Source organism: Acinonyx jubatus, chromosome B3 (genome assembly GCF_027475565.1).
Source record: "Acinonyx jubatus isolate Ajub_Pintada_27869175 chromosome B3, VMU_Ajub_asm_v1.0, whole genome shotgun sequence".
NCBI classification, from domain to species: Eukaryota; Metazoa; Chordata; class Mammalia; order Carnivora; family Felidae; genus Acinonyx; species Acinonyx jubatus.
In genome coordinates this window covers 105,292,047-105,319,180 of record NC_069386.1, presented here as the reverse complement: position 1 = coordinate 105,319,180, position 27,134 = coordinate 105,292,047, and the positions used below count along the sequence as shown (strand labels likewise).

General features: G+C 42.8%; 2 protein-coding genes across 5 annotated transcripts in view; one reads left to right on the top strand and one right to left on the bottom strand.

Annotated features, from left to right (window-relative positions):
• Positions 1-11,887, bottom strand: part of MNAT1 (MNAT1 component of CDK activating kinase) — a 226,981-nt gene extending 215,094 nt beyond the window's left edge. The window contains exons 1-2 of one of the 2 annotated variants that reach the window (XM_027065861.2): positions 11,796-11,887; positions 3,275-3,416 (exon numbers count right to left, since the gene is read on the bottom strand). Coding sequence is in view for 1 of the 2 variants with exons in the window: in XM_027065860.2 (XP_026921661.1) it covers positions 3,100-3,188 (89 nt within the window). In the remaining variant the exon portion in view is untranslated. Of the gene's footprint in view, positions 1-3,099; positions 3,417-11,795 lie in introns of those variants that run through there. The other variant, XM_027065860.2, reaches the window with a different exon arrangement.
• SIX4 (SIX homeobox 4) lies at positions 10,543-22,869 on the top strand. 3 transcript variants are annotated; one of them, XM_027065858.2, is made up of 4 exons: positions 10,543-10,654; positions 10,861-11,702; positions 14,435-15,120; positions 18,514-22,869. In XM_027065858.2, exons 1-4 carry the CDS (start codon positions 10,652-10,654, stop codon positions 19,308-19,310), a joined length of 2,328 nt encoding a protein of 775 aa, XP_026921659.1. In that variant the 5' UTR covers positions 10,543-10,651; the 3' UTR covers positions 19,311-22,869. The 3 variants fall into 3 exon arrangements, with proteins under 3 accessions (XP_026921659.1, XP_026921660.1, XP_026921658.1); XM_027065859.2 differs by lacking the exon at positions 10,543-10,654 and having other exon boundaries at positions 10,727-11,702; positions 14,435-14,664; XM_027065857.2 differs by lacking the exon at positions 10,543-10,654 and having other exon boundaries at positions 10,731-11,702.
• The last annotated feature ends 4,265 nt before the right edge of the window (positions 22,870-27,134 follow it).

Sequence of the window (27,134 nt, the reverse complement as noted above, 5' to 3'; positions counted from 1 at the left end):
CAATTATAGTATAACTGAACACTGAGCTACCATCCAACTGTTAAAAATAAAGAGGAAGACATATACACACTGATTTATAAAAGATATCCAATATATGAATATTTTAAAAGGTGGATTTATATATATAAATTTATATATATATACATTTATAAATATATATATATAAATTTATATTTATATATATATATATATATATATATATATATATATATATATATATATATAAAAATCCCATTTTCCAAGAAAGAACATGATAACAAGTTCATATCAAGAAAACTACAAAGGTGTGCCTGAGTGGCCCAGTCAGTTAAGTGTCTGACTCTTGGTTTCAGCTCAGGTCATGATCTTACAGTTCATGAGATTGAGCCCTGTATCGGGCTCCGAGTTGACAGCAGCAGAACCTGCTTGGGATTCTCTCTCTCTCCCTCCCTCTTTGTTCCTCCCCTGCTCGCACAAGGGCACATCCTCTCTCTCTCAAAATAAATAAACATTAAAAAAAAAAAATTACAGAGGCACCTGGCTGGCTCAGTTGGTAGAGCATGCAACTCTTGACCTGGGGGTCATGAGTTCAAGCCCACATTGGGCGCAGATACTACTTAAAAATAAAATCTTAAAGGGGTGCCTGGGTCGTTCAGTTGGTTAAGCATCAGACTTCAGCTCAGGTCATGATCTCTTGGTTCGGGAGTTCAACCCCCATGTTGAGCTCTATGCAAACAGCGCAGAGCCTGGAGCCTGTTTCAGATTCTGTGTCTCCCTCTCTCTTTGCCCCTCCCCCACTCGCATTCTGTCTCTCTCTCGCTCTCTCTCTCAAAAAACGAATAAACGTTAAAATAAATAAAATCTTAAAAAAGAAAATTACAGATCATTAGAATTAAAGCTATTATTTTGACATTTTATAGTCTCTTAAATTCATTTAAAGATAATCATTATTGTACAAGTCCTACATAGTAGCCCAAATGACTCCTGTTTTAATTTCATCTCTGCTTAGTACACATACTACTCACAAGTAATAACGATAATATAACCAATATATATTAAACAAATACTATATTTGACAACAGAGACAGAAACTCTACAAAACACCTCCAAATATTTTATATATTTAATCCTCAAACACTGTAATATAGGTAGTGCTACTGTCTCTATTGTTCAGGTAAGAAAAATGAGGGGTGCCTGGGTGGCTCAGGTGGTTGAGCAACAGACTCTTGAATTCAACTGAGGTCATGATCTCCCAGTCTTGGAATCAAAACCTGCAGCTGGGCTCCACTCCAGCTCTGAGCTGGGCATGGAGCCTTCTTAAGATTCTCTCTCTCTCTCTCTCTCTCTCTCTCTCTCTCTCTCCCCCTCTCCCCATTGCCCCTCCCCCAATAGCATGAGTGTGTGTGCAAGCACACACGTGCTCTCTGTCTCTCAAAAAAAGAAAAATGAGTGCAAGGTGTTAGTAATTTGCCCAAAGCCACAGTTCCTGTAGGGACTGTGTAAAAAATTCAAAATCATAAGTGTCTTCTTTTATCCAATACGCTATATTCTTTTATCCATTTTGTTCATATTTCAAGTCAAAAAAGAACTATAAAATGTGGTCTATACCTAACAAGTTAGCAAATAACCAAAATAAATAAAATAACTTACTTTTTTAAAGATTTTATTTTTTAAGTAACCTCTACACCCAACATGGGGCTCAAGCTCACAACCCCAAGATCAAGAGTGTAACACTCTGAGCCAGCCAGGCACCTCAATAATTTAGACAATTCTTAACTCTTATGAGAAAACAAAAAGGACTAAGGATACAACAAAAGCAATTTCTAATTAAAAATAAGTCATCTCAGGACGCCTAGGTGGTTCAGTTAGCTAAGTGCCTGACTTTGGCTCAGGTCATGATCTTACAGTTTGGGAGTTCAAACCCCATGTGGGGCTCTGTGCTGACAGCTCAGAGCCTGAAGCCTGCTTCAGATTCTGTCTCTGTCTCTCTCTCTGCTCCGCCCCCACTCGCACACTGTCTCTCCATCTGTCTCTCTCTCTCAAATATAAATGAATAACAAAAAAATTAGAAAAAAGTACCAATACATTAATAAACCTTATTATAATCATTATAACTACAACTGACCATGCAATTTATGCTTACCCAAAGACCTAGTCTATCACACTGTAGATTACCCATCACCTTTTATTTCTAAGAAACCTCAGAGAAACTACAGGAATATATGCTCACCATAATACACCACCTTCAATCCCAAGTGCTTTATAGAACAACATTTACTGAATCACATGTGACTATAAAAATGTGACAAGAAACATGCTGACCAATTCCTGCACTTATTCTTCAAAATAAACAAATTTAACCTCCTTCTTTCTCCTCCCCTCCCCCAAAATGGGCGTTCTGGAGTCAGACATCCTGTGTTCCAATTCTAGTAGGGCCCACTTAATAAGGACCTTGAGCAGTCTCAGTCTCCTTCCCTGTGAAATGGTAAGGATACTAATACTTACCTCATGGGGCTGTTTGGGAATGAAGTGAGACAATTCATGGTAAAGCGCTGAGAACACTGCCTGGCACATAATGTGCACTCAATAAATACCAGCCACCATTACATCTCCAAAACCGACAAGAATCGAGACTTACTCCCTTTTAGTGATGAGAATCTAACCCAACTCCATCAGGACAAAATGGTTTATAGACGGTTTTCATATTACCTTACATAATAAATAGAAGTATATATTCACAGTAATTTTGTTTTCATAGCAATTTCGCCCTTTTCAATAAAAACATTTCCGTAAAATTAAACACTCCAATCCCCCAAGCTTTTAACCAGCGGCATGTCTGGACCCCAGCTGTCAACACAGCCTGGAAATACCCCGGCTATGAATGGGCAAACCTGACAACCTGCTGGGTACTACATCTGGGAACCTGCAGTCCAAAGCAGGCCAGCGCGGCTCGGGGCTACCGTCTGTTTACAGAAACAACGTCACCTTTTCCCATTTTCCTCCCCAGTGTTGAAACGAACGACGCCCTTTTCTCCCCTGAGCCCAGGCCAGGCATTTCCCAGCTCTCTCCTCCCACCCTGCGAGTTTCACCCCCATGGAACCCACGGTCTCCCGACTCACAGAGTGTGCCCGCACACATTCACCATCAGCTTCAAGGAGGGGTTCCGGTATTTAGTGGTCTTACACCGGGGGCAGCCCTGATCGTCCATGGCGGTTCCCTCCTGTGGATTCTCCCCCCACGCCTGCTTTAGCTACAGCCAGAGCAACCCCAAACCTCCTCCAAGCGGGTTCCTACCAACAGGCACTAGGCTGGGACGGTCCCGTTGCAAATGCGCACCGGCCCGGGGCGAGACGCTGCAGCACAAACGTTCCGGCCGCGAGTTTTCCGGTCCTGCAGCTGGGGCTTGCTCTTAGCTTCCATAGGCCAGTGCACTATCCTAGATTTCGGGGAAGAGCTATTAAAATGTCAAATTGTACACAAAGCTCCATCTCCATGCATGTAGAAGTATTTTTTTAAGGAACTGTGTCACAATTAGGCACATAGATTTCACCTTGTACTGTCTGGAAAGCATTACCACGATTTCAAAGATTTATGCCCTGTGTACATAATCAATAATTCAGACTAGCATTTTCTTTTGAATAATTTGAAAGCCTGTGCTTTATATTCTCCTTTATACTTGCAGTCATGCAAGCACAAGTTCGCAAATAAAAGTTTGAAAAAGTTACCTATAACAAAAGTCTCTACACCAACCCTAAATACTACAGATTCTCACTAAATTCTGGCATCTGTTCTGCAGAGTCACTTAATTCAAGACTGTCAAGTGTGCTTAACCGGTGTCACCTGGTTCTTACACCCCCCCCCAACACCCCAACCATATACACTGTATTTCAGCAATTGTAAGATCTGAGAGCCTGAATCTCTTTGGCAGTTGTAAACCACATTCACTGCATTTATCAGGATTGCAAAGAAAGCCTATAAACAGATCTATTAGATAAACTCCTCCCTCTGTAAGGGACACATGTTCATTGCCATAACAAGGATATGCTGATATTTATTGAATAAGTAGAGTGAAGAATAAATGAACGAGCATCAAATACTAGTTCACTGTGAAAAAAATTTTAAGCCAAGCATCATCTTGTAATCTGGTCCAAATTCCATCAGAAGTAGACATGCAAAGTTTTTCAAATTAACCCATACAATGAATACTAGCTATATACACACATGGTAAGTTTAACTTTCGATAGCACTTTTGCTCTTTTCAATAAAAACATAAAAAGTGACATTCCAACTCCCACTTTTTTTTAAGTAGGCTCCACTCCCAACATGGGGCTCAAACTCAGGACCCCAAGATTAAGAGTTGTGTGCCCTACCGAGCCAGCCAGCCACCTCCCAACTCCCACTGTTTTAAACAGTGAACTCAGTATGAAACTCAGTGTGGTAATACAGTTGGGATTTCCATGGGTTACAAGAGGAGGAACCTGACAAACAGCTAGATATCACATCTGGGAACCAGCAGACCAAAGGGCTTATATATAGCACTACATATATATATATATATATATATGTGCGCTTATATATAAGCACAGGGCTTATATTTGTACATAGACATAGGGATTCACCTAATAAATCATGTCATCAGCTTGATCATAACATTGTTCACTAACAGGAGCTAACCAAATAAGTTTACTAAAATAGGCAATACAAATGCTGTGCTGACCTGGAGGCTTATTATGCTGCTATTGTCTTACTGAAAAAGACCACATCCAAACCAGTCATGTGACTCACAGTGAAGCTCTCTAAAAATAAAGACAACTTTTAGGATCTTAATATATTTTAATAGAACAGGAAACTTACAGTAAAAGAGTGAATATGTTCAGTGAGCAAATAAAAATTTTAGGCAATAATACACTGAGAAGTCATCCATTAATTTGGCATTATTGTTTATTACCACAAGGCACTTTTAATCATGTCCTGGAACAGGAGACCCCCAACCACTTTCTGAATTGTTTTACCTTTTGCCCAAACCTTAACATCAAGACAAAGAAAGCACTGAAGATTGTGGAAGGAAACATTGCTACCAGCTTTATCCACTTCCCAGGTTGGAAACTACTATAAGAGAAGAATGGTAGCAACAGCTGACTTGGAACTCTTATCAGATGAGCATGATTCTCACAAAGCTAGAGGCAATAGAAAGTAGAGCTTATAGATTTGGCATCTGACTTCAAGAGAGCTGGATTCAAGTGCTGACTTCATTACTTTGTAATTGCATGACCTCAGGCCTCAGTTTTTCCAACCATAAATTGAGGGCAACGTAAAGATTAAATGAGATATCTCATTTAAAGTACTTAGCACAGAATAAGAGCTCAATAACTGTTAGCCATTATTAAACAGTACTATAGGTATTCTCATCAGTAGTAGTATCTAAAAGAAGCAATGAAATGGGAAGAACCTGGCCTTTGCTTAAATCAGACTGGTTTTTGAGCCAAATTTCTTATCCTCACTTACCTCAGTTACTTTCTTCCACTTAATACGCTTCACAGGGTTGCTGTAATGATTAAAGTATCTGACAGGTACTTGTATGAAGGCACTACTACAATGCCTCGTACATAATAGAAACTCCGAAATGTATACCATTATTACTCGTGGGGTCCAGAAACATAGAATGATCAGAAGGCTTTCAAGAGGAAAGCCTGGGGGCGCCTGGGTGGCTCAGTCGGTTAAGCGTCCGACTTCAGCTCAGGTCACGATCTCGAGGTCCATGGGTTCGAGCCAAGCGTCGGGCTCTGGGCTGATGGCTCAGAGCCTGGAGCCTGCTTCCGATTCTGTGTCTCCCTCTCTCTCTCTGCCCCTCCCCCGTTCATGCTCTGTCTCTTTCTGTCTCAAAAATGGATAAAACGTTAAAAAAAAAAAAAAAAAGGAAAGCCCTGACAGCACCTGAACTCTGGTTCAAATGGAACTTCAGTCTTTGTAAAACCCACTAAACAATCAGGTTTCCTACATGTCTTAAAACAGCAGCATCCCATGAGGCACCTGGGTAGCCCAGCTGGTTGAATGCCCAGCTTTGGCTCAGGTCATGATCTCCCAGTTCAGGAGTTCGAGCCCCACATCGGGCTAGCTGCCATCAGCCTGTCAGCCCAGAGCCCGCATCAGATCTTCTGTCCCCCTCTCTCTGCACCCCCTGCCGCTTGCACTCACCCAAAAAATAAACAAATATTTTTAAAAAAACAGCAGCATCCCAACAGTGGACCAACTGGCCCATTATTTCTCTTCCCAAATCTGCTCTTCCTCTAGCATTCCCATCTCAGTAGATTCTACCTCCTTGGGGCAGTGTTTCTCTCTTGCAGACCCTCTCTCCCAGCCCCAAGGACCCAGGCTGGGCTTTCCCCATCCTTAGCGGACATTTATGGTTTTGTCTCAACACTAAAGATAGCATCCCTCCCCCTTCTTATGGAAAACAACTCATCCCCCACAGGCTTCAGTGGTTCTTAATGTGCCTGCTAATCACAATCCGGACTCTCTGGCCTAGGGGTTGACACATAACCCTTACTGGCACAACCAGAGATCCTCCTTATATTTTTCAAACTGGCAGTAAAGGGAAAGCAGTAGAACCTCTTTAACGGGGCTAGAAAGTGTGAATTAAGAACTATGGGGAGCCCTGGTTCCAACTTTCTGGGGAAAGCCCCTTGGAAAGACTAACTTGAAAGAGGCAGGTGAAATGAGACAGCAGGTCTCTAAGCACAACCAGTTGCGTTCCTGTTTTTCACGTTGTTTGATATTATGTTCCAATAAATTCATCCTTTTGCTGAGTCCAGTCCAAGCGGCCTTTCTGGCTCCTCGGGGAAATCCATATCACCACAAAAACGACAAGAATGCTGCTACACCTGGGAGATGACTAGAACCTGGCACTCACTCTGCCAGGCTCTCTGCCTGTTTCTGCCAGGCTCTTCTCCCTCCACTACCACCCATGAGACTCACTAGGTCCCCTCCTACCTACTGCTCATCTGCATCCTCCACAGGCAGATAGCTTGGTTACTAAGTCCCAAGCATTATATCCAAGGCTCCCTCTCCCAGCCTTAACTTTTTTTCTTCATGAAAATTTGAAAAACCCCAGAAGAGGATTCTGAATGTTTTGGTTTGGGGAAAGTGTCCATCCCTGGGCCAATCAACCATGACCATGATATTACACACGGACTACTGTGTACACAAACCACTGTGAGCACCACTGCAAACTGAGCGTTCCATTCAAAGACCTTCATAATCTGTCTCCAACCTGCCCTTTAAGCTAATCTCCCACCACACAATTACATAAACCCCACAACACAGACATGCTGAATTACTCAATATATTCAGAAATATACCACTTACCTTCATGGCTCCATGCTTTACTCATTTCATTCAATCTTCCTCTAGTGAGCTCTATCCTTGTCCTCTCAAAATTCTTGTCCTTAAGGCCCAGCTAAAAATCCATTCCCCATTGCCCTTGGCCTCCCAAAATTAGTCTCTTTATCCTCACCACTCTCATACTCTCTGTTGTATTTCCTAATGGATGTGTCTTATCTCTCCCACCATATTTTAAGCTCCTCAGGGTCAGAGACCTCAATATGTTCATCTTGCTATCCTTCAGTACCTAATGCAATACCTGTTATTAATCAGGACTCCGTAAATATTTGGCAAATGAATTATCCTTCAGAAATGTTAACTACATATCATCGACCATTGATGACTAAATAACAATAGAACACTTCCGGTACCTGGGAGATTACTTTGCAACCTAGTTCCTCAACAGTACCAGTACATAAGCTTTGGAAATAGGAAGAACCTACCAAAACACAGTTATGTAGGCCTTCCCTTTATCTATCCGCCTATTAAGGCGGCCAAAGTCAGCCTTGAAAAAGAACATCTCTGCTCTTGGTGGCAACACCATAAAATAGATTTAAGCAAAGTGTAAAATTTTGTGCTGAGCCAGATTTTCTTCAATAGACTAAAATGGCAAAAGATTTCCATATGCTCTCATCACTACCTTCAGGCAGGAAGGCAAAGATACGGAAACAAGCAGGTTGGTTTTCACCTTCACACAAGCCCAGCCTCAATTGTTTTCCCAAATCACAACACTGCTTTAGGCTGCACATCAGTACTGCAGACTCAGTGTTTACAGCATGGCAGACAAAGGAAGTAGAAGTATTCATCAATTTTACAAATCATTTGAAACCAGTGCTCTGAGATGAACTCCATACACCCTGAAGTCTGGTGTTCCATTCCAAAGTTTGAGTCCAGGACTTCTGGTCCCACTTTGAATTGCTGCCAGAATGAGCCTGGGGCTTAGCCTGCTAAAGGAATCCAGAGCCCGGTGTTGCATTTCACTTCTGGTTCTACAGGAATCTCCTCCTGGAGCTATAGAATACCAATGTAGCTATAGGCTGCAAATTCATAAAGGCCACTGCTGCTTCTACATAATCTATTGCACTTGGTGCTCTGGAAGCAAAGGACACACTCAGAAGACATGCAAAAACCCAATACATAGTTTTCCAAATAAATGAACTATATTTAGTTGATAATAAGCCTGAAGAAGATTCCTATGGCCTGACCTTGGATCGCCCTATAATATAGTCAAATGAATTTTCATTAGATACATAAAACTGAAAAGTTTACTACTTTGCACTATCAGGAAGAAGATAACAAACATTTAGCAGAGATTAATTACATGCCAGTTGCTTTACGGCACATCTTATCTCATTTAATCCTCACAACAATCCCAGGCACTTTTTATACTCAAGTCGCTAATAAATGGCAGAACTGGGATTAAACCTATGTCTAGCTAGCTGATCCCCAAGTCCACATTTTTTCCACTAAACCATACTATATCCTGTCTACTTTGCTCCGATAAATATGCTTTAACAATTCAAGGAGCAAAATGCCATGTGGTATTCTGGATTGGATTATGAAATAGAAGACAGACATCAATGGAAAAATTGGTGAATCCAAAGAAAGTCTACAGTTTAGTTAATAATATTGCACCAATGTTAATTTGTTTGGAGAAATATATCACTGTAATCTCAAATGTTAACATTAGGGAAAACCGGGTAAAGAGTAGGTGGGAACTCTCCATACTCTTTTGTGAGTTTTCTGTAAGTCAAAATTATTCTAAAACAAAAAGCATATTTTTTAAAATTCAAGGAAGTTATGTACCTCGGATATTGTCCTAAAGCTGGATACCTAACTGGATATTTCCAATGGGGTGAAAACACATGGTCTTTTCTATGACTATGAATTGCAAATCAACCAGAGACATCAGTGCTGGCTTCATCAGGGTAGTACAAAAGCAAGTCAAGTCCAAAATCAAATGACATCTTGGTTGACCAGCAATAAAATGCAGCCTGTCCACGAAAAAGAAAACCTCACCGAGTTGATCATGACAGCAGGTAAGCTAAACAGCTGCTTTATAATATGCCGAAATAGGCAGTTTTGGGTAATTGGGAAGCAGAAACAACACAAGGCCACCGTGAAGGATGATGTTAGGATGATGTCATTAATGATGGATTTTGAGAAAGGGCATCAGCAGGTGGACCTAACTGACCCACAGAAATCAGAGAAGCAGAGGTGGGTTCATCCTTTTTTGAGTTAAGACCTCATGCAAACCAAGAAAGAGACATAACTGCACAGCAGTCGACTCCACCCCCAGGCATTTCACCTCAAACCAGAGGGCAGCCTTCCATCTGTCTATGCTGTTGAAAGGGCTGCTGATCCTGCACTGATCTGGAAGACACCTGCACTTAGAATGGAGGAGTATCACCTTCAGATAACTATACACACACTTACAGAAAATCTGTTCATACAGAATACTTAAATGTTCATGCTTTATAACAATCTAAGGCTTAAGTCTCTTCCACCTTACCCTACTCACTGAGCTAAGCACACCGATTCAATACTCTATATGCTTAGTTGCACCGTGTTCAACACAGTTGTGTTGCCAGCTCTCCAGGTGAGTCAAGGTTAAATGCTTTTTGAAGTCTTCTTGTTTTTGTCTCCTCCGTGGGCTATTTATACAGCTTATTTTAAGATTTTCAAGCACTTTCCCCTTTTTAATTTACCATAAATGTTTCCCCCTGGGAACATTCCCTAGTGACATTCTATTTTGGACCCTTTTGAATACAAAATCCTTGACAAAGACATCTCTCAAAGGGAGGGAAAGGGGACTAGGGACATAGAGAAGCTTCTGAATTGTCTCCTTTGAAATTTTGTCACCTGGATGCTTGACGGTGGTCTCTTTGTTAAGAGTTTGGCGTCCGGACCTTAAGGCCACACAATTAATCCTCCCGCTGGAATCCTAAGGACTCTCTTTGAAAGAGTCTCTTGTCCAGTTTTCAGGCCACATTAGGTAATTTCCCGCCCAGGAGCACGGTCTAAAAAGAATGTCGGTGTTTCCCCTCAGGTATAGGTGCCTGGGGGTCAGGGGAGAAGGAAAGGCAAGGGGTGGAGTGCGAGGCGGGTGATCGACAGGGATAGAAACGGTGTCTCCTCCTCCCTCTGAATGCGAAATAGCCAATGAGGTGGCGCGGCCGGGCCGGCCGGGCCGCCAGTGCCATATAGTATGCAGCAACCCGAGGAGTCACGTTGGGGGAACGGCAGAAAGCAGCTATCCTTTTACACTACTTTGCTCTAGCAGCTATCTTAATGGTGACTGCGTGGCCGGGGGGAAACCTGATCGGCCAGATCCAGCCGAAACCGGGCGGGAGGGAGTGGGCTTTCCGGAGGGGGGGAGGAGGGAGGGAGACGAAGAAGGAGGAGTAAGAGAGGGGGAAAGAAAGGAAAAGAGTGCGAGGGAGTGAGGGAGGGAGGAAAATAAACAACAAAAAATGTCCTCTTCCTCCCCCACCGGGCAGATCGCAAGTGCGGCGGACATCAAGCAGGAGAATGGGATGGAAAGCGTCTCGGAAGGGCAGGAGGCGCCCCGAGAAGTGGCGGGGGGCGCGGCGGCGGCGGGGCTGAGCCCCCCGGCTCCAGCCCCTTTCCCCCTGGAGCCGGGGGACGCCGCGGCCGCCGCCGCCAGGGTGAGCGGAGAGGAAGGGGCAGCGGCGGCCGCGGCGGCGGATCAGGTACAACTCCACTCGGAACTTCTGGGCAGGCACCACCACGCCGCGGCCGCCGTCGCCGCCGCCGCCGCCGCGCAGACCCCACTGGCCTTCTCGCCCGACCATGTCGCCTGCGTGTGCGAGGCGCTGCAGCAGGGGGGCAACCTGGACCGCCTGGCCCGGTTCCTGTGGTCCCTGCCCCAGAGCGACCTGCTACGTGGCAATGAGAGCCTGCTGAAGGCGCGGGCGCTGGTGGCCTTCCACCAGGGCATCTACCCCGAGCTCTACAGCATCCTCGAGAGCCACAGCTTCGAGTCGGCTAACCACCCGCTGCTGCAGCAGCTCTGGTACAAGGCGCGCTACACCGAGGCCGAGCGAGCCCGAGGCCGGCCACTGGGCGCCGTGGACAAGTACCGGCTGCGCAGGAAATTCCCCCTGCCCCGCACCATCTGGGACGGCGAGGAGACCGTGTATTGTTTCAAGGAGAAGTCGCGCAACGCGCTCAAGGAGCTCTACAAGCAGAATCGCTACCCTTCGCCCGCCGAGAAGCGGCACCTGGCCAAGATCACCGGCCTCTCCCTCACCCAGGTCAGCAACTGGTTCAAGAACCGCCGGCAGCGCGATCGGAACCCCTCAGAGACCCAGTCCAAAAGGTGAGCGCCAACTTTCCTCCTCCTCCCCCTTCCTCTCCCCCACCCCCTTCCCAGCTTTCTTTTCCTCCAAGTGCTCGCAAACATGGCGCTTACCTTCCCCACCAGCCTGGTCCGGCTGCCCACCTCTCCCCGCCCCCCACCTCTCCCCGACCCGGAGAAGGGGGGGACGGCAGTGGCGAGAGGCGGGGGAACCTCCCTCCTCCCCCTCCCCCTCCTCCCCCCAGAAGTTTCTGGTCGCCCGCCTAGGTCTCAGTCCCCGCCCCCACCTCGGCTGGTCACTGCCGCCCAGTTTCCCACCCCCATCCCGCTGGCTTTGAAGTTGCCACTCTCTCCCGGGGTCTGGAGGGGCGCAGGAGCGTGTGTAGTGTGTAGGCGCCGGAAAGGCAGCCCTCGTTGCCGCCCGAGGCCCACCGGGGCTGCCAGGGCGGGCCGGGGTCTGCACCTCTACCGGGTCTCACCGTCCCGGCGCGTGCACGCGCTCCTTGACCGCCCTCTCCGCGGCTCGGCTGCCCCTCTCCCCGCCCCAGGCCTGCGCTGGAGGTCGCGGTGGCCGCTCTGGACGCTGGAGAGTGTCGATGGGGGCTGGCGTTTCAGAAGGGGGGTTGGGGACGTCGAGGTTTTATGTGACAGAGTTAATCATTCACCCTGCCCGCTGTGGTTCTCTTCGTGGCCGCGGCAACGTGGGGTGTTGGTGCGGCTGGGCTCTGCCGTGTTTTGAAACCTGATTCTGAACTCCTTCGGATCGGATTTCAGCGCCGCCGGGGCAGTAGGGCTGGAGGGCTTGCTTCCTCGGCCCCCCAACCCTGCGTGGCTCCCTCCTGGGACAGCGGTTAGGGGTGGGGGCGCTATCAGCTCCACACCTCCTTCAGCGCCCACCCTGGCGGGTTTCAACTTTTTGACTGGAAGGGTTTTTGACCCCAACTGGTGGGAAAGATCGGGTTTTCCACCTCTATTGTGCGTCCTTTCGAGTCAGACACCTGGAGTGTTTTGTGTATTGTTGAGCGAACTAAGGAGAAGGTCGCCTGGAGAGATGGTGTCTCCAAGCCACGCGGGCATAAGACAGAAAGAACCCAAAGCAGCTCGAAGGTTCTGCCCAGGGAAGGAATTTGGGAGCCGGGAAGCCCGCCCCGGCCGAGCGAAGGTGATCACCCGCCGCGGCCCGCCCTTGCCGCTCCTGTCCCTGCACCCCCGCCGGGGCCCGACGGCTCTGGAGCCCCTCGCCCAAGGCAGGGAGGGAGGCGCTGTGTCTGAGCCGTGCCTCCCGGTAACCAAAACAAAACGCGCACTGCGACCTGCGTGCATCCTTCCGCAGACTTGCGGGGACACCCAGAGGAGGCATGTTGGTGACCCCGCGCCTGCTTGTGGCCGCGGATCCCATCGCTTGGAGCCCCGTCGGAATCCTCGGGGCCAGAGGCAGGGGGTGGGAAGCGGGCGTGGCGCTCAGGCCAGCTGCCCTGCAGCCTGCGCTCCCCGGCTGGGCGCGTTCCTCTCCCCAGCCGCACTCTGCCGGCTGCGCGCCTCCCCCCCCCCCCCCCAACCCCACACCCCCGCCCCCGGCCCAGTTGCCTGGTTTAGGCCCCTCTCCGGATCTACCTCCCACCCGCACCCCTGGTGAGTCACCCTCGCAGACGGCGACGGCGGCTCAGCCTCAGCTCGTAAATCAAAGCGCTTTCTGCGCTCCTGGCCCCGCAGCCCAAAGCCCGGGTAATCCCCTCCCCTCCGCATGAAAGCGAACCGACCGCCGGGCACTGCAGGGATGGGGATCCTCTACAGGGCCAAGTCGCACCAAGCTTCCAAACTGCAGCTAACTGCCCCTTTTTACCCCCCCCCCCCCCCCCGCTCGCCCAGCCTCAGTCCAAATGGGAAACCCTATCACCACCCTTCACCCGGATTTGGCGTTTCCTCCCAAGTCGGGGAGCTGAGGAACCCAGTCCTGTCTGGAGCAGAAGGACTGAGGGTGCTGGGGAAGGGGTCTGATGGTTACAAGGCTGCTGAGTGACCCACACCCTTTCCCTCCCACCTCACCAGGGCACTGGATGGTGTATGTTAAATAGGCCCCTATGGCTTCTTTTGGATTCAAAGGCGACTGCACATAACAGTTCTTGGGTTGAAAGTGCCTTTCCTACATCAAGGACAGCCACTTTGTTGAATGAGAGAGTTGTCAGTCTGGTGGAGTAGAAGTTTGGGAGCAGGTGAGAAAATGATCTCTTGTTAACTAACTGGCAAACAAAACTGAACACTTCCCACCTCCTGCTCCTTCGGCAGTTTCATTTACTTCCAAAATCACACTAATCGGAATTGGTTTGAAGGGAGGGGAAGGCGTTCCTAATAGGAAAGACTGACCGCCTCATCTAGTGAGGTTTTTCCCCCCCCGTGGTATAGGTAGCAGCATAATTTAACAGGAAGGAATAACTTCAGTGCTATGAAAACGTATATATAATTCTTATGAAAATCCTGTTAGCTGAATTTACATCTTCCAGATCTCTGGACTTTCCCTGAATTTATTATTGGTAAAATGATTGGGATAGGAGAGTTTATCTTCCCACGTTCTCTGTCTTTATGGTTAGAATCTGCTGAAAGGCCTCATAACTTAAACAAGACAAGACTTCCTGCTCTGCTTTCCTAAAATATTACCTTTAATGGGGTTAGAGGTTGGTTTTCTAAACAAATGGCACTAGGTAGAATGTCATCCTTCTGACCTTCTGAATGTCTTGATTTCCCCTTCTCTGCAGTGAGTCAGATGGCAATCCCAGCACTGAAGATGAATCCAGCAAGGGCCATGAGGACTTGTCTCCTCATCCACTCTCCAGTTCATCGGATAGTGTCACCAACCTCAGCCTTTCCAGTCACATGGAACCAGTGTATATGCAGCAAATTGGAAATGCTAAGATATCATTAAGCTCTTCTGGAGTTTTGTTGAATGGAAGCTTGGTACCAAGTACTTCACCTGTCTTTCTTAATGGTAATTCTTTCATTCAGGGACCCAATGGAGTTATCCTTAATGGATTAAATGTGGGAAATACACAGACAGTGTCACTGAACCCACCAAAAATTGCATCAAACATTGTGAGCAATGGTATATCCATGAGTGACATACTGGGGTCTACCTCCCAGGATGTGAAGGAATTCAAAGTCCTCCAGAGTTCTTCAGCTAACTCCGCAGCCACCACTTCCTACAGCCCCAGTGCCCCTGTGTCATTCCCAGGGCTGATACCCAGCACTGAGGTAAAAAGAGAAGGCATTCAAACAGTGGCTTCCCAAGATGGAGGCTCTGTGGTGACTTTTACTACACCAGTGCAAATTAACCAGTATGGCATTGTCCAGATCCCCAATTCCGGAGCAAACAGCCAGTTCCTTAATGGGAGCATTGGATTCTCTCCACTGCAGCTGCCTTCTGTTTCAGTAGCAGCTTCACAAGGTAAAAGTCTCATTCGGTACCATAATGCACTAGTGAATGTTTTAGCCAGCTGCTGTAAATGACACATTTGGTGAGAGCTGTAGATTGATGTTACTGTTCACGTACCTTATTGGCTGCCACAGCTGCAGAAGAGCCTTGATTTGTTTCTCCTTCTTCACAACACCCATGTAATATCCAGTCTGGTTGGTTCCCTGGCATCATGGAGATGGGCTTTTATTTTCCTAACATCTGAATGGAAAAATACAGTTCATAACAAATCTTGCCAGTTCTACAATTATAGAAATATGATAAGTCAGTTGGTGCTTACAAAATAACCCATTGCTTGACATTTTAAGATTAAAAATTAATAATATTGCTAAGAACACAAAATTCGTCAAGCAGTTGGTACGAATGTGTACACTTTACCTAAGCGTTTTCTATGTGACCAAGGAGTGTTTTAGAAGAGCAAGCTAATAAGACTGGATCAATTGTGTTTGATCCATGTTCCTCCTATAATTAAAACTATCAGACCTAAAGGAAAACCAGATGAGTATGTGACAGGGTGTCTGTTGCTCTGCATGTATACTCTCCCTCCCTCCCACCCCCCACCAAATGTGTGGGTTAGCCTTATTTTATGTGTTTGTGGCTTTGCGAAAGGCAGTTTGCTGAAGAACACTGATCTGGAATTCAGGAAGCCTGAGTCTGTTATGCCACTTCTTCACTGACTTGAAGCAAGTCTGGATGGCTCTGTGTCATTTTTTGTACATAGAAACACGAATGGTGAGAATGGCCATGGAGGTTGCAAAGTGCCTTAAACTTAGGAGTGGGGGATATGAATGCAGGTTTGCCTTCCTGTAAGCAAATCTGAATGTCCAGATTTCTATGAAAGCAAAATAAGTAATTGTCTCCCTTTAAAGATCAACTTCCTGTAAAATGGCTTTATCAAAAAAATCTCAATTTATGCACAACTATGACCCACTTCAGCTTATTTGAGGCATTAATGGAAAAAGTGTTGAGTAACTTTCTCTAACATCAATTCTCAGGTAAAATGGTAGGAAAACACAAAACTCCTGCAGCATACCGTGTATTTCTTCGTTGTTTCAAGTTCTGGAAAGGATTAAAGTTAAATCACTGTCCAACAAAAATATAAGAAACCACAGGGTTTCTTCTCTCTTTAGGAAATTTCCAAACAGTAGATAACAGTTTAAAGACAAAAAGTTGGAGCAAAAAGTGTGGTATGTACATTGGGGGAGAAGAAAAGCAGAAATACTTTTCACGTGTAATCTAGAAATATGCTACCACAGAAAATTATTACAAACTAATAGCTAATTTTTAAAATGGGACATTTAATATGAATAAGAAGAAGCATTTTCAGTTAAAATAGCTAAGATCAAATGACATAGCTGTCAATCCTTGCACTGTCTGGGTGAGTTAAAGGCATAAGTTTAACCAGATGGGCCCAGGAAGCAGCGTTACTTTATAGCAATGGTGGACTGCAATTCTCTTTAAAGCATGTGGGGATTCAGCCTTTCTCAAAAACAGATACTCAGCCTTGCCTTAAAATGTGTAGACAAGATAGATTATCTTTTAGTAGTTAGGATTTATATGGAAAAGCAGAATATCTATCTTTTACTCACTTCATAATCTGAGAAAACAAGGGTTTTTTTTTTTCCCTTACCATCATTACAAAGTTATACTTTGCACCTATGTCCTGTTTCATTTGAATTTTTTTAACTAATTTTGAAATTATTATTAAATGTATTATAATTCAAGTGCAGTTATACTTACATATCAAGTTTTAGATCACATCTGCTTTTCCTCCTTCATTTATGTGTGTTATAATTTCTACACATTCAAAGATATTGTTTTATTTATATTTAATAGCTGTTGGGGGAAATGTCCTATCATATATATGGTTCTCTCAAAAAATAACTATCGTTTTGTTCACCTATACACAGGCAAACAATTTCACAAATATATACATATAACAAAATAAACATCTATTTCAGATGTTTTTTGTTACAGTTTAGCAGCCAACAAGAATTTTAAAGTATACTTAAGTCAGATTCATTTCATTTGTTTGGCCTGGAACAAACATTCATGTTAGGGAAGAACCCAAACATACATAAAAATGTTTTTTTTTTTTAACACCAGTATTTCCGTGACAAATACTTTCTAGTGGTTACATTTAATTTAAAGTTTAAATACAATTTTAGTTTGTTTGAAGATATTCCTTTGCATTTAAGGTGCTTAAAAAGTGGAAGATATAAAAAAACAACCCAGTAACATTTATTTATCATACAGGTAGTAATATAATCACAATTATTCTAATTCAAGAAGAGAAATGTTTTGGGAGAATTACTTTTAACGTTGGGCTACCTTCTCAAAATAGTAATTTACTGAACATCTAATTCAAGATCAGGGTAAACAACGCATCTGAATAATCCTGTCACAAAATTCCCTCAAGTCTACCTTTCTTACAGTGGCAAAATAATTGCCATCATTTCACTGGGTCTATGTAAAGACTCCAAAAGAAAAGGGTTTTATTTGATGATAGGAGGGAGGGGAAGGCTCTAATTCGTCTGCATTGTCTGAGTTACCTGATTTTGAACTTCTCAGCATTGTACTTCTGTTTCTGGGGGTTTTTTGTTTTGGTTTGGTTTTTTCATGTTTCTGGTCTCTGTAGACCATTCTAGTGAGAGCCTTAAGATATAAACGTTTCAGAGAAGCATTGGCTCTAGTTATTCACATTAATCTGTGTTTTTAAAAGTACAGTTTATTATTATCATTAATTCTTCCTATCAACTGCAACACTGAAAATTCAGAACTGGCATAACAAAAGAAAAAAGAACTCTTGAACGTTCTGTTGACTTGATATTACTTTATGGTTAGTTTGGTGAAAGTTTGCAACGTGTCTGTACAGGTTTATATGGTTAACTTCAAGCCCCAGGGCAACTCATTTTATGGCTATTTTCTACTTTTCCATTTATGTCAGTTACTGAACTTGTTCCAAACAAAGGCATTTTATTTTGCATTTGTATTTCCTAGTTCTAACTGGCAGAACTGGCTACAACTATCAACTGATTGAGAGAAATCAAGTTGGTAATAATGAACCGGAAACTTGACTGAAATTAGAACTTGGAAAAACGTTTTTTTTCATACTTTGTTTCTAAACCAGTACTTCTCACTCCCACTATGTCATCAGCATTACTAGGGAATTTGAAATACACCTGTTCTCAGACTTACTGAGTCAGAGTCTCAGGAGTAGAGCCTGGGAATCTGTAGTTTTGAGTGCTCAAGGTGATTCTACTGAACCTGAGAAAAATCGTGTGTGTCAAAAAGTCTTTTTTTCTTCCCCTATCATTTCTATCAGCAATAATCTGTACTTTCTTTTCTTTTTTTTTTTTTTTTTAGGCAACATTTCAGTAAATTCAAGCACTTCAGATGGGAGCACATTTACAAGTGAGTCCACCACAGTCCAGCAAGGAAAGGTTTTCTTGAGCTCTCTTGCTCCCAGTGCAGTGGTATACACTGTCCCTAATTCAGGCCAGACTATAGGATCTGTTAAACAGGAGGGCTTGGAGAGGAGCCTGGTATTTTCTCAGTTGATGCCTGTCAATCAGAATGCACAAATAAATGCAAACCTGTCTTCTGAAAATATCTCGGGGAGTGGCCTCCATCCCCTGGCCTCCTCATTAGTTAATGTATCCCCAACTCACAATTTTTCCCTGACTCCCCCTACCTTGCTAAATCCCACCGAGCTAAACCCTGACATTGCTGATAGCCAGCCAATGTCTGCACCTGTGGCAAGCAAATCTACTGTGACATCTGTCAGCAACACTAACTATGCAACTCTTCAGAACTGCTCCCTTATTACTGGTCAAGATCTATTGTCAGTCCCTATGACCCAGGGTGCCCTTGGGGAAATTGTTCCTACAGCTGAGGACCAGGTGGGTCACCCCTCCCCAGCAGTACACCAGGATTTCGTCAGAGAACATCGTTTAGTTCTGCAATCAGTAGCTAATATAAAAGAGAATTTCTTAACAAATTCTGAGGGCAAAGCTACAAGCAACTTAATGATGCTGGACTCAAAATCCAAGTATGTCCTAGAGGGCATGGTTGAGACTGTCTGTGAAGACCTGGAAACAGACAAAAAAGAGCTTGCCAAGCTCCAAACCGTCCAATTGGATGAAGATATGCAAGACTTATAAACTTGATTTCTCTCTTTCTCTCTCTCTCTCTTTTTTTTTTTTTTTTTTTTGGCATCAGCAGGCAGATCTTTTCACGAAGCCCTGAGGACATAAGGCATTTTCCCATTTACAGGGAAAACACTAGTTTTGTGAGTAAATGAATTCAAGAGACTTTGGATTGATCTGCATGAAGATCACAGTTAAACATACAGGAGTAGAACTTCGTTGCTGCAGCCTTTTTGTTCACATATGTTCTCTTTTAAATAGATGGAGACAAAGGAACAAGATGAAATATATCAAGTCAAAGTGTGTCACTTGGCTGACTTAATATAACTCTAAGGTTAAATGGAACTTGATAGTTCTTTAAAACTGTGTCCACCTGACATCGGCATTAGAAACAGTACGGTTATTTTTGTTTACTTTCACTCCACGGGCATTGATGAGGTTAAGAAGCATACATGGTACTCCATACTATTCTAAGGGTTTATTTTTTGAATATATACGTTTCTGTTTTTCAATATTTTTGTGAAAGTCTTGGTTTGTCCCTACACATTTCCAAATGTGCTTGCTAATAGTCCAGTGGGGCTGAGAAAGTTTGCAACTCCACTAAAAACTCTGAAACAAACTTCAGTATGAGTGTAAATATATTAGTCCTATAAGCAAGGATTTGAGGAATTACAGTGAATTTTATTTATGCTGTATATGTTTCTCTTCTACTTCAGACACTATGAACTGAAAAAATGTTTTCTTACTGTTTAATTTATTTTTATTGTTTGAACAGGAAGTGAACATAGTTATTTCCAACAAAGTTTTACTTTTTGTAGGATTTTAAAAGTAATGATTTTTATCAGGAGTCTATTAGGGTCATTATTAATAACACTGAAACAGGCAATCTAACTCCCAATATTGGAATTTTGGTACTTTTTTTCACATCTTGTTCTTTATTTAGCAACTCTCTGATTCATTTAAATATTTTTTCTATAGAATTCTATGTGCCTTTTTACCTTGTGGCCTTTTTATTATTCTTACTAAGGTACAGAAGTGTCAACAGAAGCACTGATGGCTCTTTCTATCTAACAGGGTTATTTTCACCACAAAGTTGCTTTAAATCTGAAGAACTTAAGTTTCACTTATGTGATTATGTACGTTTATGGTGTAAATTGATGAACAACTAATTATTGTTGATGCTTTTCATTACAATGAAATACCAATCCTAGAATACCATGTAAAATGAATTCTGTAGACTATAAAAACCATTTTAAACTAAACAAAGAATACGCAAGTTCTCTTGAGCAAAATTCTGTCCTGGTGAAACTTAGTTCTACGTGTTTTGAATCAGTTGTTACATTATGACATACGACTATTATTTGCACTATATTATCATGTCTTGTTCAAAGGTCGATCTTTTGGGGTTTCTTTAAGAAGCTTGCTTGATCATGTTGTGAGCTGTGGTTATAGGTTTTATCAGGACTGAACACAAGATGGAATGATGCAAATTTATGTAGCGAGTAAAGTCTCTGGTGTGTGCAAAGCAAGAAATGTGAGAAAATGATCTCTTCAGAGATGACTTAAAGTTGTTGAACATAAAAGATATTACCAATCTTGCTGTCTTCAAGATCAGAATGAAGAGTGTACTCTTGATCTCTACGTGCCCATCTGCTGAGCATGTGGCATAAGGGCCGTAGATTACTTACCCTTGGTTGTTATTGCAAATGGAACTTGCAGGCATAGATGAAGAGCCCTATCCAATTGTTTCGTTAGAGAACTCAGATCCCACCTTCTTTATGGAATTAGTGAATGTTCCTAAACTGCTGAAACTACAGTTGTCTTCTTTTTTTTTTTTTTTTACAAAGTCAGGTGTTTTCGAGTTCTCTTCCACTCCATCACTACTTATACAGCTTGTTTTTTTCTTTAAGTGTGTGCTGATCATGTTACTGAGATTAATTATATGGTTCTGTAGTGTAGTTTACATGAAAATGATGTTTTTCCACTTGATGGCTACAGATATTAAGAATTTTCTGTTCATTATTTTAAGATACCCATCCAGTCAGGGAGATGGGAAGGTTTAAAAAGTTATATATATTTTATATATAACTGGAAAAGTTTCATATGTCTTCCAAAAATATAATAAGCCTCTGTTTTAGTCACAGTTCTTCCTCTTTTTTTCCCTTAAGAGAAAGGAAAAATAGCACAAAACTTAAGACTTACCTAGGAAACCCATTCATATTCCCAACTTGATGTAATTATACCCCTACAATTACTCCAGGTAGCTACACAATATACCAGGTAAGAATCAATGCACATTATAAAGAACTTATTGTTCTTTTCTATACTTCAGTAAAATAAGGGCCAGTTGGTGTATAGCCCATACATATGTGAATGAAATAAGATAAACCCCATGATCTCCTTGCACAGAATTGCAAATGTTTTTTGCAATACCAAGGGCCAGTCTCAGAACCCTTGGAGTTCATGTGGCAGAATTTCTCTTACATAAACCAATGCTTGAAGATGCTGCAAATGACCCTCAAATGATCCCCAAAGAGGAATCAGAATAAGGGTAAAAACTCTCCCTGCAAACCCCAACCCCTGCTGCTGGCTGTGGGATTTTTGGTGTGAGGCTATCTATGCACTCTATCCGCCAGAATTTGGCATTTAGTTCTTAGTTACATCTAGTAAAGACCAGTTTTATCAATTAAAGAGAAGGTGCATTTGTTCCTCAATCAAGCAAGAACACCTGTGTTGTAGTGTTTTATAGCTCATGTATATTTATAGTAATGAAAAGACTGAATTGTACACGTTTCAGTGCCTTTCTTGTGTTATGAAAGGCAGGTAGACGTTATAGCCATAGATGAAAATTCGTAGTTAAATTGCACACTGACCTTAAATCTCCCTATATATGCCCTTGCATTTTGCATGTCAAAAGTTGGATTACTGGGCATGTGTTGAAGCCTGCCCTGCTACATGTTAGGCAAGTGTGCATTAGTACATAGCCAGAAGTTCTTCATTCTTTTACAATGTTTTTGACAGATCATCTCATCAGAAAAACATAAATAATTCAGGAAATTTGTGGGGAAAAGAATTACATTTTACAAAAGATGTTTCAAAGTCTTCCTAGAACTTAGATGATAGAGCCTAACAGTTACTTTGTATCTAGTTGATACATTTCATGTTAATTTAATATCACAGTACATTTTATTAATCAAAATTATGTAGCATGTGACTCTCTTGGCTTTCAGGGTTCTCAATTTTTGTTCTTTTGTTGCATGTACTGTATGTTTAGAGGAGACCAGTTATATACTCAATATGGTTTTACTGTGCCTTACACAAAGAGAAAATCTATACAGAATGTATATCATGGGGTGGGGTAACAGAATCTCTACTGCACTGTTAGGTGATGGCACACAGAGCATGTCCCAGAACATTTCTGTGCTTAATTACCCAACCAAAGAGATCTAAAGTATGTATGTTGTACTGTAATAGGGGTTTATGCCTGGACAATTAAGTGTTTTATTTGTTTTCTGAAATGATGTGAACTTATTTTTCTAAACACTATGCTAAATAAACTTTATATTTATACATACCTTGTGTTTAAAAAGTTATTTATCCCTGGAAAAACAGAGAACAGGAAGGAAAAAACAAAAACCCACACAAACATTTCATAGGCTGGCAGATACAAGGACAATAGGAGTCACTTTAGAACAATCTCTATTGGTCTTTGTATAAAATTATGCAATTCACTTAATTGTACTTCATACTCAGAGCTCAATTAGATTTCATCTTCCTTAAAGGAAAGGAATGTGTCTTATTCATTGAGGTGTTCCAAAATCTGACCCTCATTCTCTATAAGGTATAGTGGAATTAAATTCAATGATCCAAAGACCTTTCCATGCCCAATCTTACTGGAAGAGCTCGATATAATCCATCTTTAAAGCATTCCCATTAGCCAAAGTCTGGTTCCACTGCAGTGGGGTCCACCAGTGGTTTGGCATAAAGTTATGGACACAACTGCGCCACTGAGTATGTAAATGACTTGGCCCTGCTACAGTTTGATCCTACTTTTAAAATTACATGACCTCTGATTCTGTATGCCTCCCACACTGAAATGAAGAGGAGTTTGGATAAAGGAGATTGGACCAACTGTACAATTGTATTCCACAACTAGTTAAAGGCACCAAATTAGTTTCAGATATGTCTAGACTTTGTTATATTCTTGTCATTCACTTCATTTGTTTAGTAATGTTCTGTGTAGTTAAGCCAGTTACAGCGAACAGTGTCTCACTGAGTATAGGATCAGAGCATTGTGGAGTAATTACATTTTATAACACCTTAACGAAACAAATATTTTAGAACACTTGACAGGTCACTGAAGTACTTCAAACATTTGTGGCTCTGCAGAATCTAGCAAACTAAATAAAACCCCTCAAGGGGAATTCAAGACTTTTCAGCATATGATTCCATCCCACTTTTCCTGTTTCTCTTAAGAAACAGTAAGTGTGGGGCACCTGGGGGGCTCAGTTGGCTAAGCACCGGACTTCAGCTCAGGTCATCATCTCCTGGTTCATGGGTTCAAGCCCCACATCAGGCTCTGTGCTGACAGCTCAGAGCCTGGAGCCTGCTTCAGATTGTGTCTCCCTCACTCTCGGCCCCTCCCCTACTTGTGCTCTGTCTCTCTCGCTCTCTCTCCCTCTCAAAAATAAACATTTAAAAAAAATATTTAAGAAATAGTAAGTGTGGGGTGGCTGGCTGGCTCCGTTGGTGGAGCATGTGACTCTTGATCTCAGGATTGTGAGTTCAAACCCCATGTTGGGTGTGGAGCTTACTTAGCAAAAGATAATAAATGTGGAAATCTACTTCTGCACATGACTACTTTCAATAAGAATAGATAGTAAATAAAGGTACCTTAATGATCAGTGCTATAAAGTCAATACACAGGGTAATGAAATTGAGCATGGGGAATGGTAGAGGTGGGGACCTGAATTAGATTGGTCAAGGAAAGTCTCAAGGAAGTAAACTTTCAACAGAGAGGCTTGAATGAAGAGAGAGAACCAGCCCACAAGACCTAGAAAAATAGCATTCCAGACCTAGGGAACAGCAGGTACAAAGGCCCTGAGGGGAAGAGTAGAGAGTCTGGATCAGTGTTAATCCTAGAAGACATTTGGTAGCAGATCTAGACAGAGAGATAGGCAGGTGCCAGGTCACAGGTAGAACTTAATTGGTCTGTGTTTGGATTTGAGTCAGAGAAGCAAGGAACGATATAACATGATTTACGCTTTATAATATCACCATGTCAATTCTTTGGAGAATGGCATTGTAGGAGGCCATTCTTGGGAGGGAAGGAATTAGGAAACTATGTCATGTTGTCCTAAGCTGTTGAACAAGAAATACTTCAGGAGCTGTTGAAGCACGTATGGCAGTTTTTCCCCAAATGTCTCCAGAATTTTGTGCTCTCCAAGCCTTCTGTCTACTCTGCCTCCTGCTGTTAGCCAAAGCTGCCAGCTTCCTGCTATGACTGTCCCAGTCTGAACCTGTGCCCTGAACTCCAGTCTGGTGGATCCAGTTCCCTAAAGGATATTTTCAGAATGTCCTGGTCACCTATGACTCTACATATGAAAATTTTAAATCATTATCTTTGCCTTAAGCCTGTTCCTCATTTGTAGTAGCAGTCATTCATCCATTGGCCAAATAAAAAATCTGGGACTCACTCTGGAGTCTTCTCTCCCTTTCTTCCCACCTCCCCCACTAGATCACTACATGTCTCCATGAATGCTCCTTTACTGTCTCTTGAATAAGTTACTGCCCTTCCATTTCTACAGTTTCTGCCATAGTTGAGGCACCTATCTTTTTTTTTAAGATTTTATTTTTTTTTAAGTTTTTTTATTTATTTTCGAAAGAGAGAGAGAGACCATGCAAGTGGCAGGGAGAGGTGGGGAAAGAGGGAGGGGGAGAGAGAGAATCCCAAGGAGGCTCTGTACTGTCAGCACAGAGCCCGATGTGGGGCTCAAACTCACAAACAGGGAGATCATGACCTGAGTCAAGAGCAAGAGTTGATCACTTAACCAACCAAGCCACCCAGGTGCCCCTTAAGATTTTATTTTTAAGCAATCTCTACAGCCAATATGGGACTTGAACTCACAACCCCAAGATCCAGAGACGCACGCTCCACCAACTGAGCCAGCTAGGTGTCCCAGCATTTACCATTTCTTGACTGAACTATTACAACTGCCTCCTATTTGGTATCTCAGTGTCTGGTCCTCATTCCAGGCTACAGTACAATTATACTTAGATGCAACTTCCAGAATTCAAGACATTTCAGCCCTCGCGTTCCAGTTAGAACCTTTAATGGTCTCCATTGTCTATGAAATACCATTTAAACCCTTAACATACAAAGCCCCCAGGACCCAGCCCCTACCTCTTTGTCTCGTCATGTTTCTAACCACATGAAACTGTTCCCCAAAGGGACCAGGTTCTTTCTCACCTACCCAATCTCCAAGGCTCACTAGAAAGCACTAGGGAGACTAGTGCTCCAGGAAGCTCTCTGTCTCGCCCTCTTAAGCAGAACAGTGCAAGGCTCATTCTGTGACTAGACAAGGATTTATACCTTCCTTTAGTGTAGCACCTACCACATCATTGTAATTATATGTTTGCTTCTCTGCACTTTCATCTCTATTTCTCTGGCATTTAGTCTAGGAAAGCATAGTAGGCACTTAAAAAAATAAGTGCTGAATAAACAGTGACTCTGCTGTCCATTCCTTTAAATCATTTCACTTGCTCTGGATTAAGAAACTACATTGCTGGAGCACCTGGCCAACTCGGCTGGCAGAGCATATAACTCTTGATCTTGGGGTTGTTAGTTCAAGCCCCACATTGGCTGTAGAGATTACTTAAAAAATAATAAAATCTTTAAAAAAAAAAAAAAAGAAAGAAACTTCACTGTTAAACTAGTTAAAGCATTATCCCTGTTTAGAGCACAAAAAATAAATGGATACATTTTAGGTTAGGGCCTGACAGTGATTCTTTGAAACTTCTGGCATTAGTGGATGTTCTTTATGGTATCTTCCTTACTGCTCCAAGGTTTTTTTCTATTTACTTCCAAATAGAGGTTGGGCTCCAGAAGATAGAGGTTGGCTAAAGTTTGACAGACAAGTGGGGCATTAGCACAAAATGTAGTCACTAAGCCTTTTTAGATCAATGTTTCAAAATAGCAGTGAAACAAAAAAAGCTATTTATACTTATGTATAGATACACTTTCTAAAAATATTCTCTCTGTGGATGTATTCCTATTACTTGTATTTGAACTGAGCAGATGCCTAAAGAGTCTATGAGGAATAGTAAATGGAACGTAGAATTTAGGCATCAGGAAATCTGGATTCTAATTAGCTTTTAGATTTGGGAGATATCAGTTGACCCTCTGAAACCTATTTTTTCCCCCAGTGAAATGGGTATGGTGGGTATCCTTATATTTGAGATCCATGTAGCTATAAGAAAAGAACAAGGGTTTAAAAAAAAAAAAAAAGAACATTTCCTTCCCCCCACCACCACCCAGGTTAAGAAGATCAAATCAATTACAGAATGAAAATACACTGGGGCCTGCCAAGAACTACAAATGTTAAGATAAAATAATTGATACTGAGTTAACAACCTGTAACATACTAGGATTAGAGGTGTAGAGCTGGGTGAGACATGTGTGGTTTTTTCTTCCACCTTCTCCACCTGTATCTACTTTGCTCCCCACTGGTTCTCCCCTTCTCTTAGGTATTGCCCTACCTCCCCAAGTGCCTTAAGTGGTCCTCCTGGGGTGGGTGGTTAACACTTTAAGATGTGATGAGCCCAGCCCCCACCCCCAGA

Bases quoted from the DNA above. Each gene is read 5' to 3' on its own strand.
- SIX4 (XM_027065857.2), top strand. From the start codon at position 10,834: ATGTCCTCTTCCTCCCCCACCGGGCAGATCGCAAGTGCGGCGGACATC. The intron at 11,703-14,434 runs GTGAGCGCCAAC...CCTTCTCTGCAG, and splicing joins TCAGAGACCCAGTCCAAAAG to TGAGTCAGATGGCAATCCCA. The intron at 15,121-18,513 runs GTAAAAGTCTCA...TTTTTTTTTTAG, and splicing joins TTCAGTAGCAGCTTCACAAG to GCAACATTTCAGTAAATTCA.